The 22,154-nt window shown below is 33.2% G+C and overlaps 1 protein-coding gene across 1 annotated transcript; it reads left to right on the forward strand.

Annotated features, from left to right (window-relative positions):
• Positions 1 to 3,702: 3,702 nt before the first annotated feature.
• Positions 3,703 to 21,243, forward strand: LOC130815383 (myosin-17-like). Its single transcript, XM_057681840.1, has 39 exons — positions 3,703 to 4,073; positions 5,786 to 5,914; positions 6,633 to 6,776; positions 7,148 to 7,293; positions 7,367 to 7,523; positions 7,977 to 8,035; positions 8,208 to 8,367; positions 8,501 to 8,650; positions 8,898 to 9,034; positions 9,112 to 9,258; positions 9,346 to 9,447; positions 9,536 to 9,593; positions 9,677 to 9,778; positions 9,916 to 9,953; positions 10,166 to 10,292; positions 10,377 to 10,547; positions 11,186 to 11,317; positions 11,431 to 11,540; positions 11,695 to 11,755; positions 11,888 to 12,065; positions 13,354 to 13,559; positions 13,825 to 13,944; positions 14,038 to 14,136; positions 14,261 to 14,482; positions 15,398 to 15,537; positions 16,063 to 16,285; positions 16,372 to 16,428; positions 16,518 to 16,583; positions 16,698 to 16,868; positions 17,634 to 17,789; positions 17,885 to 18,085; positions 18,661 to 18,798; positions 18,885 to 18,955; positions 19,268 to 19,367; positions 19,441 to 19,497; positions 19,588 to 19,644; positions 19,726 to 19,806; positions 20,430 to 20,512; positions 20,625 to 21,243. Exons 1-39 carry the CDS (start codon positions 4,071 to 4,073, stop codon positions 20,749 to 20,751), a joined length of 4,686 nt encoding a protein of 1,561 aa, XP_057537823.1. The 5' UTR covers positions 3,703 to 4,070; the 3' UTR covers positions 20,752 to 21,243.
• Positions 21,244 to 22,154: the final 911 nt, after the last annotated feature.

Raw genomic sequence — 22,154 nt, forward strand, 5'->3', positions numbered from 1 at the left:
TAAAATGTATTTAGGAGTATTGCAAGGCTTTTTAATCTGGTAAACATTAAACTATCCATATAAAATAGCGTTAAAGATATAAAGATACATACATTTATTATTTATTAACTACATATCAAAATCATATTTAATTATTTATTAAACTAATCATTAATTGACACCTCACGCTGGTAAATTACTTAGTGGGTAGATATAGCTAAACTGTTTAGTTAATTAAGTCTGTTAGGAAATGATCGATTCAATTTATTTAATTTTTGATTTTGTTTTTGACTTTGTTTTGGTTTTCATATTTTTATGAAAACTAAGCTTGGAAGGATCAAACAAAGAAGAACGAAGGACATATAGGTAATCGTTGATTCTATTATCAAAATGATCGATTTATGTGGAATGATTGTAGTCGTTATGATGTGGCATCATTATTATTTTACGTGGTATTATATGTCAATGCTATCAGATAATCTAATAATTTCATTATCTGAAGTACCTTCATTATTAGTTGATCCACCTTGAGGATACTAGGAGAACTTTTAGATGTTTTTTGAACACTTTTCTCATAAATATTTATGTAGTTATAAATTTTTTTTTATTAAATATGATTTGTACATATCTAACTTCTAATGCAAATTTTATATAGGTTGGACAAACTTGAGGGAGCTTGAAATGTATATATGTGATATTGAAATTTGGACACATTAGTGGCGCTCTAATTGTGGAAATAAGTCGCTATTTTGACTACGGGATGCTTAGTAAATACTTGTCGATTTTTAGTTAATTTTTAATTTTTTGTTTTTTAGTTGTCAAAAGCAAAAAAATAATTTTCAAATAAAAAAATAAAGTTATTTTTAAAGAAAATAAAAAAATACACGATATCCTCGTCAAAACACGTAATACTTCCAAGGGAAAGTAAGAATAAAAAATAAAAAATAAGAATAAAAAATAAAAAATAAAAATAAAGGTAAATCAAGTAAAAACATTGATGAGTAGAAACATTCCTTAAAAACATTATTCTCCAACATGGTAATCACCCAAAATCTAGCCAAAACTATTGGAATCATAATTGATTGAGCTACAACACCTATGGCTTTGGAGTAGGAGATTACTCCCTTCAAGAAGGTAATATAAAATCTTAATTAGTCCCAACAATTCATACTATATGGAGTACTCTATTATACTTTTTATTGTAAATTTTAAGCTTTAATATTTTTAAATATTAATTATAAAAATTATATAATAAAAAGTACATTAAAATGAATTCAATGAAAATTATAAGTGATCACTTTAATATTATAAGTGATCATTTTAAAACAAAAAATATATATTAGGCCAGTCCAATAGAAATGGTCTCAACGTCAAACCGTCTCATTTAAGAATTAGTGATTCATTTATAGTATTTTTTATTATTTTAGTTTGTTCTACTTTTTTTGTTATTTAATTTTTATTTTTTGACAATTGACCTATTATTTTCTTTTAATTTTTTCCGTTCATTTAACTCTTTTTTTAATTTCATTCATATAATTTATTTTTTACATTTATTACAAAACATTTATCTTTTCTTTAAAAACTTAATTTTTGTTTAATGCTAATTAATCAGAGGGACAGAGTAGTTTATTTTGATGTTCATGTTACATGGCGACTAAAATTGTGATTAAAAGATTATAATAATTCTTAACAGCTAAGCGTAAATAAAATAAATATAAAAAAATAATTAAAAAAGAGAGACAAAATTCCATACAAAAAGTCGGCTCCTTCACATTCACAGGTAAGAACTAGGAAGAATGTGGGTGACCACCAACACATCACTCTCTCTCTCTCTCTCTCTCTCTCTCTCCATCCCTTCATCACAACCCAACTTACCTCTACACTATGAGTCTATAAGTTTAAGAAATTCTATTGGGTGGGTTAATTTTTTTGGAAAAATTATATCTAAAATAATTCAATTGTTTTTCATAATTATTCTAGAATAGTCTCACTTATTGATCAGCTATGAACGATCTAAATTTTAAAGGATATTTTCAAGAGTAAATGCGATAATTGAATAATTTGCTATAATAAATTTTATTTTTTTAAAACGATAAATTAAAATAAAATATCGAAAAAATGTAAAATATTTTTAATTTTTTTTTATTTTTTATAATTCAAAAATTTTATCTAAATTTTAAATTTTTTTTTCTAATTTTACATTAATTTTGTAGTTTATGTTTTTGGTCAATTACCTATTATAATTGGTCATACGGTTAACCGAGTTTACTCTAGATAAATACCCTCTAAAGTTGGTATTATTCATCGTTATTTATAAAATTATTGGATTATTAGGTAATTTTTTTATTTATAAGTTATTAGAGAATAACATGTGAAAATGTATAAAAATGATTGAATTATACTCTAAAATGTATTCTAAAATAATAATAAATCAAATTTATTTAGAAAAAAAATTAAAAATATGGCAAATTACTAGCAACAAATATCTTTTTCTATAGAGAGAAAGACGTTACCATATTTATAAATTTTTTCATTGTTTTTTTTCGTTTGCAATGATGTTAGTAGCCTATATATTCTTTATATACTAGAGCTCCCATCATTTTTTTAATTGAAAATTTTGATTTTTATTGCTATTTGTCTATTAATATATATATATATATATATATATATATATATATATATATATATATATATATATCTATTTGTTACAAAATACTTGAATACAATATTGGTTGATTTGTTTCAATCTAAATTTTATTAATATAATTATTTTATAATTTTTAATGTGCACAATATTAGAGTATATTAAGAAATAAGTTAGTGCAATGGATAGTGCATACCATATAGAATCAAATGGAACATTTTATAAAAAAAATGGAAGGAGTATATAATAATACAAAAAAAATATATAATCACAATGGCTATGTATAAGTATAAGGATCTAAAAACAATAATTACGTCAATCAAAATGAGGTTTGATGATAAGTCCCAATTTAATACAATTTTAGTAATTTAATTGTTATATTTATATAACTTTTGGAGCAACATGTTTATATCATAACCCATGAAAAATATAAACAAATTGAATCTTATTTGATTTTAGTGTATTAAATTGTGTGAAAAATCAACAATTTATACTAAAATACTCCCTCTTATCCTTGTTAAATATTTTAATTGAGATTGCACAAAAGTAAATATATTATTTTAATCCTTATATTAAAGTGCATAATTAATAATTATAAGACATTAATATTAATAATTTTTTTATTAAAACGAATTAAACAAAATCTATATTAAAATAGTGTTAGAGGAATAACAATCAAATTTCACATTTAGTAATCATAGGTGGGAAAATTAAAATAAGATTGAATGAGAAGAATCAGATCTTGTCTTAATTTAAACATGTATCAATTTCCCCTCTCTTCAATTCTTAATTTTTTTTTCTTTAGTCTACACTGCACTCAACAAAAAAGTTTGAGAAAGATGGAGAATTAAATTGACATAAACAATTGAATTTTGTCTAAGTTGCATAATATATTACTTTTCCCCGAGAAACATAAGTTTGATTCACGTTATTAGCCTTCTTTACAGTCCTTTAATTGACTTGTTAAAAAATACAAAATTACTGTCAGAGTCATCAACCTAATAGCCTACGTATTTTGAAAATTTAGGAGTATTAAAAAAAAATAGGTTAGAGGAGGAAAGAGAGCCAAATAAACATAAATTAAAGATTAGTAGTAGTAATCAAGTAAAAGTGGTCATTTGAGGCTTCTTCCCTGGCTATTGTGTTGTTCATCCCCCACATTCCAGCTTAAAGTTCTTTGCTTTTCATTTTTACTACTATTTTAATTCTTTTCTCTCTCTTATTTTTTGCTTAAAGCCTTAAAATTCTTTCATTTTCCTCCATTTTTTCTCATTCAAAGACAAAGACTCATTCTCAGAAACTTTCTTCTTCTTTTTCATCAATTCATACAAGTTTGAATCCATCAGCTTTCTTGTCTTCCTTCCGATCTGCTGTTTCTTACTTTTCTAATTCTGAATTCTGAGGTAGCCATTACTTTTTATTGTACAAATACAAAAATATAAAAGAAATGGTAAGTTCATGATTATAGTAACTTTAGTTTATTTTAATTTTGAATTTTGTTTGTTGGGTTTGTTTGGTTTTGTATTTCTTGCTGAATTGTTGAGTTTTTTGATGATCTGATGGTGGGTTTTAATAAAGTAAGAATTATAAGGGATCTAGCTATTCTTTTTTGTAGAAGTATATGAACTGTTTGTGAATTTTGTTGGGTGATTTTTGTTTTGGATTGATTTTGCTAAATTTTGTTTTGATTGAGATGAATGCTGATATGAACTGATTTACGTGAATTTCAATCATTTTGACTTTGAAATTTTATATGGGTTATGCTAAATTTTGGGAGATCAAGTTTTTGTAGATAATTGACTCATTATTATCAACTGGGATGCTGCTAATTTTGGGGGATCAAGTTTTTGTAGATAATTGACTTATAATTATCAACTGGGTTGCTGCTATTTTTGGAGAATTTTATTCAAAGGTTTTAATTTTGTGGGTTTGTTGCTGTATAATTATTGGCAAATTCAGTTTGAACCAGTAAGAATAGGGATTCAAGGATTGCTGTGAAATCTTGGTGTTGCTTGTAAAGTTTGAGGTTATGAATTATGATCATTTTAAGAACATGGTATATGAATCATTGGCTTCTATTTCCATTTAATGTTATCTTGGACGAGTAATGGATTGTTGATTATGATCGCGAAATCGTATGTTTGGATATGGCAAGATGAAGGAGCATCCTTGAAGAAAAATGGGGCTGAAAATATGCCTTATGTTATTGAATTTGCTGCCATTTTTCAATTTAAGGTCTTGTTTTTGCTGGTTATGAAGTTGGCTAGCTTTAAGGGGCTATATTTAGTTGAAGCAACACAAGTGGTGTCACTAATTCACTATGCTTCTTCCTAGGGAAATGCTTGGAGTTTTAGCAGATAAGAGTTGTAGTCAAGAGATCACTTGCTGAATTTCAGAGTTTGTCAATGATGGTGTTGTTGCTATGACAATAGGAGGCAAAAAATTCCCGGAAAAATCGATGATCTTTTGGACCTAAAAAATGCTGCATTTAATGAGTATTTTGTGATAACATAATAATTCCAAAAGGGATATATTTCCCTTTTTGCTCATTCTTCCTAATTGTATATCTGTCTTTTATATATGTATATTTCTCATGGTGGTGTTTACAAAGGACTTACAGTTTGTTTGGTTGTTTGGTTGTTGGTACTAAATGGTGGATGAAAACGATTTGTAGCATAATTTTTTCAGAAATGTACTATACCTTTCCCATTGAAATGAAACTTTGATCATTATATATATTTTTTCACTACTTTCTATTACCACCTAAGACCAAATTTTTAAATGGCAACACATTGAAATAAATTTATGAAGAAAATGAGATGATTGAAGGAGAACAAGCATGGCCATTGAACTTATCAAGAGCTTTTCTTACTAAAATTGCATTAACTTTCCATTACTTTTTCATACAGTTTTTACTTGCAGAGTAATGCGTATACGCGTATTACATGGTGCTTAGCACACGCATCTGCACATTGCTTGTATGATCTTTACTTTGTGGCAGTTTTTTTTGAGATTTTCATATCAGTGCATTGTAGGAAGCTCATTGTTGATGAATATGGCATGTTTTCACAATTCTGGATTCATCTCTTGCACTTTTTTATTTAATATCGTATATTCGAAACAATAATGCTTGTCATGCTGAAAATTTTCATTTTCTCTTAGGCAACCTCGGAAAATGTTATAGTCGGTTCTAAGGTATGGGTTGAAGATCCAGAATTAGCATGGATCGATGGAGAGGTCACAAAAATCAATGGCCAAGAACTTCAGGTTAAAACTACAAGTGGAAAATTGGTGAGTAAAATTAGCTCCAAGTATTAAATAATGCAATTAGTAAAATTTTCAACTCATTACTACTTACTTCTACAAGAAATTCTTGACTAATATCTTTGCTAACTTCGATATTCATCGATCATCATGAGTATGGTGTTAAAACTAGCTACCTGTAGCTACTGGTTGCTGCCAACTAGTGAAACCAGTAATCTTCATTCTATATTTCTATCTTGGTGGCGGTTATTACCCGTCCAAATTTTAATTTTTCTTAAAAAATTTTGTCCAAGCCTGCTAGTTTTTCGAGCGGGAGGGTCGAGTCTGGCGGGTAGTCCGCCCATGAACAACTCTAGTGTGGATTAAGGCCTTGGCATTGTTTTTGAAAATTGAGATATCTGTTTTATCCTTTAGTAGCAATCTGCAAGAGAGGATTTAAAATTCATTTAAGGTCTCCAAAGTGATGGTGGACAGTGTTTAGTCGTAGCCTTGGTCAGTCGAATGTTCTTACATGCTACCTCATCCAATATATTTATTTAATTGCTTAAAAGTACTTTTTCCCCAAAGGGTATGCCACCTTCTATTTCATGCACCCTTATTTCTATATGTTTGTCTAATATATCAATAAACCATTTATTGTCGGTTCTAGATAGCGACACAATATCTCGCCATTAATGGCTTGTTCTTAAACTTGTAGATGGTTAACATGCAAAATTCTCATTACAAATGTTGTATATGTGTATAGATTGTTACAGAGGTTTCAAAGGCCTATCCTTTAGACGAGGAAGCTCCTGCTGGAGGTGTTGACGACATGACAAAACTTGCATACTTGCATGAACCAGGAGTTCTCTCCAATTTAGCCATCAGATACTCAATCAATGAAATTTATGTATGATGATTCAATTTTTCTTAATTCAAACTCAAAATTAATACTCGCTCTGTTTTCATTAGTTCTTCCCATCCACTTTTTGTGCTGATTTCAATGTAAGCTTAAAAGTCAACTAATTTTAATTGTGATTTTTTAAAAATTCTAAACAGTTTGACATTTGGAAAATATATATTGAGACGAATCTATAAAGATTCCACATGAATATGGTTTTTTCATATGATTCGATGAGAAATCATAGTCAAATTTGGACACTAAAATTTGTATATTCTATTTGAGGAGAACATATGAAAACGGAGGGAGTATTCAAGTAAATGCTTTGTTTACACTCCAGTGTTTGATGATGAGGTGATTTAAATTTCTTTTTAATACAGACGTATACAGGAAATATTCTCATTGCAGTAAATCCATTTCAAAGATTACCTCATTTGTATGATAAGCACATGATGGAGCAATATAAGGGTGCCGGATTCGGAGAGCTCAGTCCTCATGTTTTTGCAATTGCTGACGCCTCATACAGGTGACGGCCTATGATCCAGTCATATTTTTGCTTGTGCCAAATCTTTTATTGATTGCGTATCTCTTGGTAACAGGGCTATGATTAATGAGGGAAAAAGCAATTCAATCTTGGTTAGTGGAGAAAGTGGTGCTGGTAAGACTGAGACAACCAAGATGCTTATGAGATATCTGGCGTACTTGGGGGGTCGGTCTGGTGTAGAAGGCCGTACAGTTGAACAACAAGTTCTAGAAGTAAGAATCTAATCTATGTGTTTTTTCATTTGAAGTCATTTGAAATATATTTTAAGTATTCAGCTTACTGAACAGCGTAATAAGTTCGTTGTAACTGCCATTACATAAAAAATTTTGTAAGGCTATCAGTTTTCTTGAATTTTATTCTTCTCGCCATAGTGTGAAAACAAGGCCACATTGCATCGTGTTAGTCGCGTTGTAAAGGTTTTCAAAAACAACGAACCGATATTTCCCGGGTAGCAAAGGTGTAAATAAACTGTGTTTTGGGCCGTATCAAGGGATATCTTAAGGTTTCAACCGATATTTAGACGTTGCGATAACCAGATTGCTCTCGTTACCGCACCACCGTGCCATTACCGCAATCGCAATTGTCATGCATTTTTACGCTATGCTTCTCGCTGGCTCATAGTTTTTTTAAACTAGATCTTATGTTTTGTTTTAATCATTTGACAGTCCAATCCGGTTCTGGAAGCTTTTGGAAATGCCAAAACTGTAAGAAATAACAATTCAAGGTAATTTCCTACTTCTAATTATCTTCCTTAATTCTTTCTTTAATTAATGGTTGCTGTTTTTGCAATATATATTGCTCACTCTTAAGCTTGCCTTTAGGATCTTTTGATTTTGTTAAATTTGCTTAAAGAAAAGTGAATATATGAGTGATTTCCTTTCTTCCATACTATGTAGTCGTTTTGGAAAATTCGTGGAGATTCAGTTTGACAAACATGGGAAGATATCTGGTGCTGCTATTAGAACCTATCTTTTAGAAAGATCCCGTGTCTGCCAGGTTTCAGATCCTGAAAGAAATTATCACTGTTTTTATCTTCTCTGTGCGGCACCCCAAGAGGTAAAATACTTCACTTTGCTTACTAATTAGTTTAATCATTGTTTTCCGCTAGGCCTTGCCATATTGGCATATAAAACTCATTTAAATTCTTACTCTCATTCATATGAGATCCTCTTATTTTCCTTCTTTGTAGGTTCGAGAGAAGTACAAATTGGATAGCCCAGAGAAATTCCATTACTTAAATCAAACGAATTGTTATAGGTTGGATGGAGTTGATGATTCTGAGGAATATCTAGCGACTCGAAGGGCTATGGATGTGGTTGGGATCAGTGCAGAAGACCAGGTCAGTATAGCTTGCTAATATCAAATAATATACTATCTTGTATGAGACCGTCCCACCATGAGACGGACTCATATAATTAATCTATTTTTCTGATTAATCACTTTAAAATTGTAAGTAATCACTTTAATAAACTAAATGTACATGGGTAATAGAGATAGTAACACTATAAGACCGTCTCATTTAATAACTTGTGTACTATCTATGGGCTTGCATAGCAAATTGTCTTAACATCAAATATTCTATTCAGGAAGCTATTTTCAGAGTCGTTGCTGCAATTCTTCATCTTGGTAATGTAAACTTCTCTAAAGGAGCAGAGGTAGACTCTTCTGTTCTTAAGGATGAGAAATCGAGGTTCCATTTAGAGATGACTGCTGAACTGCTTAGGTAAGCTTGTTCAACCAATTCTATTCTTGCTGTGTGGTTCCTTTTTTTTTGTAATTGTTCACAATGTGCAATGGCAGGTGTGATGTTAAGAATCTAGAAGATGCACTTATTAAACGTGTGATGGTGACCCCAGAAGAAGTAATCACAAGAACTCTTGATCCTGATTCTGCAGCTGTTAGTAGAGACGCATTTGCTAAAACTATATACTCGCGTTTGTTTGATTGGTAATAATCTCTTCATTGTTTCTCCATTAATGACATTTGATTTGTTTGCTATTACTTCGGACGTCTTTTAAAATTTTCTCTTTGCAGGCTTGTGGATAAGATCAATAGTTCAATTGGGCAGGATCCAAATTCCAAATCAATTATTGGGGTTCTTGATATATATGGTTTTGAAAGCTTCAAATTCAACAGGTAAATCCAGTGGTTTGTATAACTATACTTTTCGGAAAGTGTATGAATACCGTTATGTCCACGTGCTAACAAGTATGGTGTAATCTAGTTTTGAGCAGTTTTGTATCAACTTCACCAATGAAAAGCTCCAGCAGCATTTTAATCAGGTGAGTTTACACCCAACAAAATGTCATAAATCAGGCCACAGTTTTTCACTCTCACTTAAAATTTTGGTATTATATTTCTACAGCATGTTTTCAAGATGGAGCAGGAAGAGTATACGAAAGAAGAAATCAACTGGAGCTACATAGAATTTGTGGACAATCAGGATGTATTGGACATGATTGAGAAGGTATCTTCTCGTTGTTAGATGAATTAATTTTGCATGCTTATTTATTTGACCATTCTAGGACCTTCTTTCTTTTGCTTTTACTGCTTTTGTGGGTGTGACTATGAAAACCACAAATTTATGTGTTGTACATTTTGCAGAAACCAGGAGGGGTTATTGCGCTTCTTGATGAAGCATGGTATGCTGTTTCTTTTGCCTGTGCTAAAGTTTCTTACTTTCATTTGATTCTTTTAGTGTACTGGTCTTGGACTCATCATCATCATCATACCTAGTGTATCAAGCTCGTAGAAAACTGCGATCAGAGTCTGGGGACTCTACAGTCTAAATGAGTATAACTGTATAACTAATAGAAATTTTCTTGCTCACTATCCTTCTTTATTGGCGATGCAGTATGTTTCCCAAGTCTACGCATGAAACATTTGCTCAAAAATTGTACCAGACATTTGCAAAACATAAACGCTTTGTGAAACCCAAGCTTTCTCGCACAAGCTTTACCATCTGCCACTACGCAGGAGAGGTAAGTAGAAGTTTCCAAATGATTTTTCTACTGGGTCATACTTTTGCCACAGTTCGGATCCATGAATTCACTTATATGATTTAGGTGATGTATCTAGCGGATCAGTTTCTAGATAAAAATAAAGATTATGTTATAGCAGAGCATCAAGATCTTCTGCAAGCCTCAAAATGTTCTTTTGTAGCTGGTTTGTTCCCTCCACTTCCAGAGGAAACATCGAAGTCTTCTAAATTTTCTTCAATTGGATCTCGCTTTAAGGTATTTTATCTCGTGTTGATTTGTTGTTGATGTGAATTTTTCTATAAGTTATTATATCTTTTACATCTAAAGCATGAAACAGCGTCTTGGGTTAAAGAGTTGACTTTTGTCAGTCGTACGGACTAGTAAATAGTTATGGAAAGGAGACCATTGTTACTTGGAATGACATTCTGTTATGAACGGGAACAAGGAACGCAAGCTTGATTGACTCGGAAACAATTGGGTACAAGATACATTATGTATGAAAATTATAGCTACAAAATTAAATTAAAATGATTTTTTTGCTTTAAGAAATTGCTTTTAAGTGGATTTTTTTTGGTTTTTTAGGTTTCATATCATTCTTTTTCCTCTCTTCGTTATTCTTTAATTTGTAAACGAAGGCTAAATACCTTACCAGTTATGATATTCAGAATTGCCATTATTTCTCAACTCTCAAGTACCCATGATTCGTGACATTCTTGAATGAGGACATTTGACTTCATTTTAGACCTTAACCATTAAGTTTTTCTCAACATAGCTGCGTCCAGCTTGAGCATTTGAATTTTAGCAAGCATAGCTTATCATTGATCAATATCTAGTAGACAAGTTCTTTGTAAGGCTTCAGTACTGACAAATAGTGATGCTTGCTAATATTGCAGCTACAACTTCAGCAATTGATGGAGACTCTAAATTCCACAGAGCCTCACTACATCAGATGTGTGAAACCAAATAATCTTCTGAAGCCTGCTATATTTGAGAATGTTAATATCCTTAACCAGTTACGATGTGGTGTAAGTACATGTTTTATACTTCATTGAATTGTAGACTAATAACTGTCATGATGCATTTACAGTAGTAAGGTCATGCATTAAATTTGTGTGATGTTTTTTCTTATCTTGCTTAGGGTGTTCTTGAAGCAATCAGAATCAGCTGTGCTGGATATCCTACAAGACGAACATTTGAAGATTTTATTCTCCGTTTTGGTGTGCTTGCTCCTGAAGTTTTGGATGGGAAGTAAGTTTTTATAAATATCTTTTATTTTGATGCTCACATACTTTTTCTTCTCTTTATGTTACACATATCATTACGATCATCAATCAGCTTCATGTAAATAGTTTTCATTTTTCCTTTTTCTTTTGACTTAGCTCTGCAACTTACCCCTCTGCAGATGTGATGACAAGGTTGTATGCCAGAAGATATTGGATAAAATGGGATTGAAAGGTTACCAGGTAAATCATGAAATCTATTGCGTGTCAAATGTTGATATTACTATAGAAATTAATAAAATTGGGTGTTACTATCAGTTGCTTTTGAAGTTAACCGTTAACGTGTTTTTCCTATAATTATGTATGCCGTCACAGATAGGAAAAACAAAGGTTTTCCTACGAGCTGGTCAGATGGCAGAGTTGGATACAAGGAGGGCAGAAGTTTTGGGCAACGCTGCAAGGAAGATTCAAAGATGTGGACGTACATATATAGCTCGCAGAGAATTCGTTGCGTACCGAAATGCAGCTATTCAACTTCAGTCTTGGTGCAGAAGTATGTTTCATTTGATTATTTATTGTTATCACTCATGAGTAAATGCAATGCTTAGTCTTCTAATATTTCAAAACCTCATACCACCTGATTACGAAAAATCTCACTAGAACTCTATTTTTCCTTTCAAAATATATGTCAAACCTCCTGACAAAGAGGTGTATGATGATAATTTTTGATAATTTGTGGAGAAAATATCTAGTTTTGTTGAATGCACTAGGAGGTTTTATACAGTAAGATGAAAGTAAATTGAAGTATTGTTTTGGTTTCTACATAGCCCATTCTGTGCAGCAGCAGAAGTTCTCCCGAGTCCCGGCTCCTTACACCTTTTTTCTTTGTCTTGGCCTCCGTCCTTAATATATATCCTACCATTAATATGGCACATAATTGGGGAAGGCAATGTAAGACATACTCCAAAAACAAAGGATCATATTGAAATAAACCAAGTGTAATATATCGACACACTCACATAATGAATTTGGTTACACCGGAATTATTATATTTCTTCTAGTCCATCATGAGAAAGGAGTATGCAAGGACAAAAACCGCATTGTAAAGGTGTAAAAAACCGCGTTTTGAGCCGTATCAAAGGATATCTCATGCTTTGATTGATACTTAGGACTTAGGAGTTACGATAACTGCATCACCATTTCGTTAACACGATCACTACCATCACTGCATTTTTTCACTATGCTAGGAAATTTTGAAGTGCGTGAAAAAACAAGTGTATATGCTTAATAAGGTAAAGTATATACAAGGAACATTAAAAAATATTTCAACTAGTTCAGGATTCAATAAGGTCCCAGTTTTGGGTCTCAACAAGTTTGTAGGAAACTTAATTTTCTAGATAATAATTGAGGGCCACTGGAGAAATACCGCCAATTTTAAATATAAGAATTTCTCTAGTAAATGTGAATACCTCTATGACAATATAGGTTTCTGGTACTGCTGTGAAACTTGGGGTGTAGCAGGGAAGTGAAAAAATTGGCCCCTTTTGTGATACAAGTGGTGAATGTCATTTGTTTGAAAAATGCATGATCTTTCAGATACACAAAATGTTTTCGAGATTGTTTACCTCTTACTTTGAGATATGAAAGTTCAGGTGTTGTCTGTTTAGTTAGTGTCTGTTGTAGCTATCGGTTGTTTCATGTGCGTAGCTCAATGATATGATGTTCTCTTGGGTACCTTTGATTTCTAAGTGCTCATTGTGGTCTTGTATTGCAACTTGGGGCTTATCCTACCAAATCTATTGTGTTACTAAGCACTTTTATTGTCGTCTTGGATCCTTTAGGTGCTCTTGCCCGTAAGGTTCATGAAGAATTGCGCAGACAAGCAGCTGCGATTAGAATTCAGAAAAGCATCCGCTGCTACAGGGCCAGGAAATCCTATTTGACAGTAAGGTCATCTGCAATTAAAGTACAGACTGGATTAAGAGGGATGCAGGCTCGGAATGTTTTCAGATACAAAAAAGAAACGAAGGCTGCCATCATTATTCAGGTTCATTTTCTATTCTATTCTTGTTTATCTCATCTAGCATGGATCTAATGTTCTTGGATAACAGTTCAGCTCAGTATCACATGATTTTCTAATCTCCCCGCAAATCGTGAATAGAAAAAAACAAATTATGGTCGGTTTCTGGCCATTATTGTGCAAATTTGAGCGTCGCGAATTCAAAAGGCGAATTAGCTAGTGAATTAGATGTATGTTACACTGGACTTCAGCTTGATCAATTGATTAAATCTCTCTTTTTAATATGTTGCAGACTCGTCAGCGATGCCACGTGGCTTCTTCTTATTACAAGAGCCTTCAAAAGGCTGCTCTTGCTACTCAATGTGGTTGGAGACAAAGAGTTGCAAGGAAAGAACTCAGACAGCTCAAGATGGTTCGACAATCAACTTGCTCCAAGTGTTTGCATAAATAAAAAAATTAAGGATTATATTTTAAAACCACTTTTTTATGCCTGCCTTGGTTTCAGGCTGCCAGAGAAACGGGCGCTCTCAAAGAAGCAAAAGACAAGCTGGAAAAGCGAGTGGAAGAACTTACATGGCGTTTGCAATTCGAGGGTCAATTAAGGGTAATATTTACCTTTTATTTTTCCTATGTTGGTTTGCATCTTGCTTTCTTGATGTGCAATGCAATCGTAATCGTAATAAATTGCATTACATGAACCTAGATCTAATGTATTCAACTGTGAACAGAAAAACTTGGAAGAGGAGAAAGGTCAAGAAATTGCCAAATTACAGGAAGCTTTGCAAGCCATGCAACTGCAGATCGATGAAGCAAATGCTCGTGTGGTTAAAGAGAGAGAGGCAGCTAAGAAAGCTATTGAAGAAGCTCCTCCAGTCATCAAAGAGGTTCCGGTTATGGTTCAAGATACGGAGAAGGTCGAGTCATTAACTGCTGAAGTTGACAATCTAAAGGTGAATTCCCTTATTTTGTGTCTTTTTTTGTGCTCCCTAGCTTGTAATTTAGGTAGTTTACTGAAACTATATGACACAAAAACAATGATTTTCATACTGACCCTATAAATTCAGTCTTCCATTCTGCTTAATGTGAAAGTGGAACCCATTCTTTTCTTAAAAACTTTGGTTTTTAATGGATCTCATCCAATCTTATTCCATCTTTTGCACATTAGTATTTTTCCTGTCATGTGCTCATTACTCCTGTATAAATAATCACATTCCAAAATTTTGTTTTATCTCTATATTAGTCGAGACAAGTAGATAGTTGAGATAAGTAGATATCAATTTGATACAACGAACTAAACTTTTGGTTTGAAATTAGTTTTACAATAAAACAATGTTGCTCAAATATATCTGAGTGACCAAATCCTTTTTCATTACCTACGTTGTTAAAACATTTTCGACCACCATGTGATGTGGGGCTCTTCTTGTACGTTTTGTCTCTTCAACATATCTGCTCTATTTCTCTCACACTACATTCCCTTGCAGCTTTTTCTCTATCTATCATCTTTCATTTTTTTAATTTTTATTTTCACATTTAGCTACTATGACCCCCTACTAGTTCCATTGGTGTGCATGAAAAAAAGCCTACATAGAACATTGCGGAATTAAGGGAGCAATATAATAAGTAACCTTTAATATGTTATTAACTTTTGGCTCCCCATTGATGAAAAAAGAGTAAGTAGTGGGAGCAGTTTTGATAAATCTGAGCTCGTTTAGTTTAAGGGAGACTGAATAGCAGTGTTGAGACAAGAGTGTTCCATACTTGTCAGTTGATACTACATGTTTAAGGTCATTGCACCAAGTTTGCAAAATAAACCTTGTCTGAAATTTGTATTTCTAGCTGACTTGATGGTTTTGTAAACTGTCCAGGCCTTATTAGAGAGAGAAAAAGAGGCTGCCGATGTTGCCAGAAAGGCTTTCTCAGACACTGAGGAAAGAAATGCAGAGTTACTTAAAAAAGTTGAAGGTTCAGATGACACAATATCACAACTCAAAGATTTTATGCAAAGGTTTGTGCCTTCTTGGTTTCGTTCACTTATGTATATTGAGTTCTTATCAATTCATTTAAGTTGAGTACTGGTGTGATGGAAATTTTTAATACATACTTCCCCCGTTCTAAAATACTTGCTACATTACGGTTATTGACACTATTCATCGTTCCAGCTTATTTTATATATTGTGGCTAATGTGTAAGAGAAAATATAGTCAAGTAGAATTTTGTTTGAATCGTCTAATTGCATACTTTTATAATATTAGCTTTTTATTATTTTTAAATGTGTATAGTTCTATATATAAATGATTAAAATAACACATTGAAATGCGTAAAAAGTCAAATGTAGCGAGTATGTTGGAACTGAGGAAGTAAGTCAAAGATATCCAGGTTGTGTTAGACATTCCTGAGTGCTCACTTTCCATCATTAGTTGACTATCATCTGTTTTTTCTTTTTGTTTAATTTTGTCTCAAATACAATCAGTTTATCAACACACCGTCATGTCTTATCCACATGTTCCTATTTTTTGCTTCTTCCGATTAGAATGGAGGAGAAACTTTCCAATGCAGAGTCAGAATCTCAAGTACTACGCCAACAAACATTAGAGATGACTCAAAAGCTCTCTAGTGCGGAGTCAGAAATCCAGCAGATGGCAGAAAAACTTAAGAAGGCAGAGTCAGAGTTGCAAGGTCTTCGACAACAAGCCCTCACAATGTCACCTATAGCCAAATCTGCTCCAGTCCGTTCAAAGACAATGGCTGTTCAGGTATGCTTGCCCAAATATTTATGATTGAACAACTTTTCTTTTCAAGGTCTTTTTATGTCTTTAACATTCTTTTTTGTCAAACACAGAGAACTCCTGAGAATGGGCATATTCAAAATGGTGAAGCTAAGCCCATACCTTCACCGGTAAAATAACCGTTTATTTCTAATCTTTTTTTAATTACCTATCTAAGTCTATCAGGTACCATTTGTCTTATTCGGATTTGTATCACCAGATCACGACTATTGCTGAATATTCACCTGAGGATAAACCACAAAAATCTCTTAATGAGAAGCAGCAGGTTTGTAACTAGCATAAATGCATGAATTAATTTCAAATTCTATTTTCTCTAAAGTACTTTAACTGTAATTTGTTGCTAAGCTTCCACATGTTCAATTTGTTTTTTCGCTTTCAGGAGTATCAAGACTTGTTGATCAAGTGCATAGTAGAGAACCTTGGATTTTCCAAGGGCAAGCCAATCGCCGCTTGTGTTATATATAAGTGTCTACTTCAGTGGAGGTCCTTTGAAGTTGAAAGAACTAATATTTTTGATCGTATTATACAAACAATAGGTTCATCCATAGAGGTATGCAGTTAACACCGACTTACTATATTTGTACGGAGAACAAAATGCATGTGCCTTTAGACAGGACAGAGCACATTATCCAAGTTTTTTGGGGGGTAGTGGGGGGTTGGACGGGGGATTCAATTCTAATCCAATATTTTGGATATCTGATCCAAAATTATTTTCAAATCAAAAATCATACATAAGATTGCTATTCCATTTTGAATCTCAAATTTATGATATATGTGATCCGTAAAAGCAATCTGAAACCGAATAATGGATACCTCATTATCGATCGGCCTTCGGGTATCTAGTCTTTGCTTCAAGTTTTTCTCCTTAAGGAAAAGGAAAAATCCAAATCTCAATTGATCAATAAGAATCTTTCAGACTATGTTACTCGGACAGTCGGACTCTTCATTTTGCTTCACGTACCCGTGTCTGATCCTTGATCCTCTGACATTGGTATGACACTTAGATACTTCATTTTAGGCATAAAATTGAATATTTAGACGCATCCAACACTTGGATACGTATCAATATCCAACATCAGTACCCGATTCCAAGTAACATAGCTTTCAGATGTCTGATATCTAGTAAATCTGATGCTTTGATGCAGAAAGTTTTAGGTATCAGATATCTATTTCAATATTATTTTTTCAAAATGACCTATTCCGATATTTGAAGTTGATGCTTTTGTATGTTTAGTCCTGCTCAACAGGCTTGCTCACTTCCATTGCTTCTAAGCATGAAATTGCGTATCTGATACTTGGTTTCTTCTGATTCAAGGTTCAGGAAAATAATGATATGTTAGCCTATTGGTTATCTAATACATCCACGTTGTTGATGCTACTCCAACAAACGCTCAAAGCCACGGGAGCTGCTGGCTATACTCCACAGAGACGTAGGACAATGTCAACTTCTCTGTTTGGAAGAATGTCATCAGTATGTACAGCAATCATTTGTTGGTTTTGACGAGGAATTGTTAGTTATTGAATTTCCCTCGAGGAACCTCACTTCTTTTTAAATTGAATTCACAGCTTAGAGCATCTCCTCAAAGTCCTGGCCTGTCGTTTCTCAATGGTCGCCTCAACAAAACAGATGATGTTCGCCAAGTTGAGGCCAAATATCCTGCTTTATTGTTCAAACAGCAGCTTACAGCATTCCTCGAGAAAATATATGGCATGATAAGAGACAACTTGAAGAAAGAGATCTCTCCATTGCTTGGGTTATGCATCCAGGTAATTATGGTTCTTCTTTTATGCCAATTATTTAACTAATTAAATTTACCGCATTGAACAATAAACTGAAGCTTGGAATTCTCAAATACTATTTCCTTTGTATTATTTTGTTTCTTTCTTGCGAGGGTCCATCCTAGATGGTTCTTCGTCGTTTTTTATATGGTTTTCATTCAATTAGGGCTTAAAAAAGCGTCCATCTTCCACCCCCTTTTGGCTTGTACTGAAGTATGTTTCTTGGTAATAAAATTCTTTTACCAGAAAAAAACAATGATAGCAATATGTAATCACCCTAATACTAATTAGCTCTATTGAATTTTGTGTGGTTAGTATTTGCACGACCAGTGTAACATAATTCGCCAATTGATTCGCTTTTTGAATTCATGATTCGCTTAAAATGACCCCAAAGTAGCCCAAAACCGACCATAATTCCCTTTTTTTGATTCGTGATTCGCAAGGAAATTAGTGAATCATGTGACAATGTGCACAATGTATGTGTATCATATATACATGGAGGTTTACCTTTAACCACAGTTGCTGCTTCTTGTCATGACTTTTGTTTTTGTAATGACTTACAGGCACCTCGAACATCACGGGCAAGTTTGATGAAAGGACGGACTCATGCCAATACTGTTGCTCAACAAGCTTTGATAGCACACTGGCAAAGCATCGTAAAAAGTCTCAACAATTACTTACAGATGATGCAAGCAAACTACGTGCGTTTCATATTTTCTCTCTACTGACTGGTAATTTTCTCAGATTGCTCATGTCAAGATTTTAACTTATCTTTTGATGTTTGCAGGTTCCTCCTTTCTTAGTACGAAAAGTTTTCTCTCAAATATTCTCATTTATCAATGTCCAGTTATTCAACAGGTTTATTTCCTCTGATATACATACATACTCATACATTGCTATGTTACTCGGACTCTTCATTTTGCTTCACATACCCGTGTCCGATCCTTGATGCTCGGACATTAGTATGGCACTTAGACATCTCATTTTAGGCGTAAAAATGAATATTTAGACGTATCCAATAGTTGGACACGTACCAGTATCCGACATCAATACGCGAGTCCAAGTAACATAGATACATTGTATACAAACATACATACTATTATATATGTGTGCGTGCGTGCGCGCACCATATCATTCTTTCATTGAGAATCTATGGGTTGAATTTTTCAGTCTTCTGCTACGACGTGAATGCTGCTCCTTCAGTAACGGAGAGTATGTAAAAGCAGGTTTAGCAGAATTGGAGCAGTGGTGCTATGATGCTACAGAGGAAGTAAGTTCTACTATCGTTTTCTCCCACGCCTATCAATTCATATCTCACTTTATGGACTATTATTTTCCTTCAGTATGCCGGCTCAGCATGGGATGAGTTGAAGCATATTCGACAAGCGGTCGGATTCCTTGTAAGTTTGGTTTTGTTGTGTATTCTGTTGACAAAATTTTCTACAGACGGCTCTCTAATTTGACTAATCATGCAATGTCATATACTACAGGTCATCCATCAGAAGCCCAAGAAAACGTTAAATGAGATTACAAAAGATCTATGTCCAGTACGTCTCGATTTTCTGTTTCCTTGATATTTCTTACCTTATCCCGATTCCTGATAATTCTCCATGCTACTAATTCACCAGGCACTCAGCATACAACAATTGTATAGAATCAGCACAATGTACTGGGACGACAAATATGGAACTCATACTGTATCTTCCGATGTAAGTCACCATCTACATTAAATTCTGCAATGCAATCGATTTTTTGGAATCGAAAAAGGGTTTGGGATTCTCGAGCCTATTGGAGAACTATGTTACTCTTGCTATCTATTTCACCTCATGTACCCGTGTTAGATCCTCCATAATTTTATGTTTCATGAGTATAGGAACTTTGACACTTCACTTTGGAGCCTTTGGGACTATGTTACTCGGACTCTTCATTTTCCTTCACGTACCTGTGTCCGATTCTTAATGCTTGGACATTGGTATGGCACTCAGATACTTCATTTTAGGCATTAAATTGAATATTTAGACGTATCCGAGTTTATGACACTTGGACACGTATCAGTATCCGACATTAGTACCCGAATCCAAGTAACATATCATTGGAACAAAATTATGACAAATTTAGATATAATATCTAAGTCAGATGCTTAGACACGTACCCCTAAGTCCGATTGCTCAAAAAACCCGTCTCCATTTCTATAGCCCATTCTTAGGGGCAGCCACTTTTCCGTCCTTATCGAATCTTGTAAATGCATTCTTTTATCATTACCTTTTCCATAGATATATCTGCTTTAAGACGTTTTCATTATAGGAAGTGTTTGATAGTGTATAAGCTACAGGTTATTTCAAGTATGAGAGTTCAGATGACCGAGGATGCAAACAGTGCCGTGACAAATTCATTCTTACTAGACGATGATTCAAGGTAGGACGTTCACCAACTTTGACCCTTACGATCTTTCTTTCAAAAATCGGTATTGACGACATTTTTATTTCCGTTAACGCCATAACTCATTTTATCCCTCCAATGAATCCAGTATCCCGTTCTCTTTGGACGAGATCTCCAGCTCAATGCAACAGCAGCCCGGAACAGGTGATATAGAACCTCCGACACTGTTAAGAGAACACTCGGGTTTTTCATTCTTAATTCAAAACTCAGAGTGAGCACAAACTAGGGTTGTAAACATGAACATGAAATCCCGTCTCAGCCCGGATGGCCTATCGATCTACTGCATTCATTTGGCATGCGAAAACTTGTCCATATATATTCAACAACACTCACCTGATTCTTTATATATTGGAAGGGCATCCATGGTTTGCCTTACACACAGGAGAGGTTTATTTATTCTTTTACGGTCGCGTCCTTTTAAGGCGACTGGTTATTCTTTAAATTTTGGAAGTCCATATGCTCTATGGACATAAGTGTGCAAATTTTAGTGCCATGATTTTTTCTTTTATTGTTTTTTGTCAGTCCCCTTAAAAGGGAAGGGGGTTTATGATGAAAATGGTTTGTTTTTTTATTAGGGTTTTTTAATAGTTTGTTGGTTGAGTGTATCTAAAGGTAGGTTTGCCAAGCTTTGAAGCATTTGTTATATTGAGGAATTATGTATGTATTCAAGTTTTTTGTAGTAAATATAAGTGCACTTTTATGTATAATTAATTTTCTTCCAAAGTACATATTTCATATTTGTGTTGGTCATTGGATCTCCCAAGTTTTTAAGAGGACTACATTTGCTAGATAACTATTTACAATAAACAAATTTAATAATCTATTCTCCATGTAAGTGCTATGCAACACATGAATTTTCATTTGACACAAATCTAAGAATTTAAATAAGTTATTTTCATTTTAATTAATGTAAGTGCAAAGTAGACACAAGCCTTAAATGTGGATCAATTAATTTCAATTTCAATTTAACTAAAAAAGATTAATTTTATTTTAAGCGTAAGCCAATAATATAGATGTAAATCTAAAATGTCAATTGATTAAATAAAAAATAAAAAAAATTAAACGTAGACACACAAATCTAAAATGTTGATGGATTACAAAGAAAAATATTTAAGTCACACATATTGTGCTACTTGAACTTTTTTTTTTTTTTAATTATATCAAAATTAATCTTATTTTATCATTTAACATCAATTTATTCATATTTTGATTGTATGGGTAATGATTATTTTATCATTCCTCTATCCCCTTTAATCTATATATCAAACAAAGCATTCCTTTTTGATTGCATTTCCATTTCACATACCAAATACGTATGCATCATCTACTATCCAAACTCATAGGAATAACACTTCACGTAACCGTAACTGCTCCATTATATATTTCCTTTCCGTTACATTTCTGCTCCTAATTCCGACTATAATTAAGAGTGGAACTGAAATGAAAAGGAAATTTACAGTCCGTCTTGTCACATAACGTGTCTCCCTAAATTTGATTCCGTCTTTAGTCTTTTAGAGTTAAGATCATGGGGTTGCTTTTGCAAGAATTTTCAGTAGGCATTAGGCAGGCAGATGCAGCGTCATAAGCTTAATAGAAGTTCCAACCCAAGCAAGTCAGC

Source organism: Amaranthus tricolor, chromosome 6 (assembly GCF_026212465.1).
Source record: "Amaranthus tricolor cultivar Red isolate AtriRed21 chromosome 6, ASM2621246v1, whole genome shotgun sequence".
NCBI classification, from domain to species: Eukaryota; Viridiplantae; Streptophyta; class Magnoliopsida; order Caryophyllales; family Amaranthaceae; genus Amaranthus; species Amaranthus tricolor.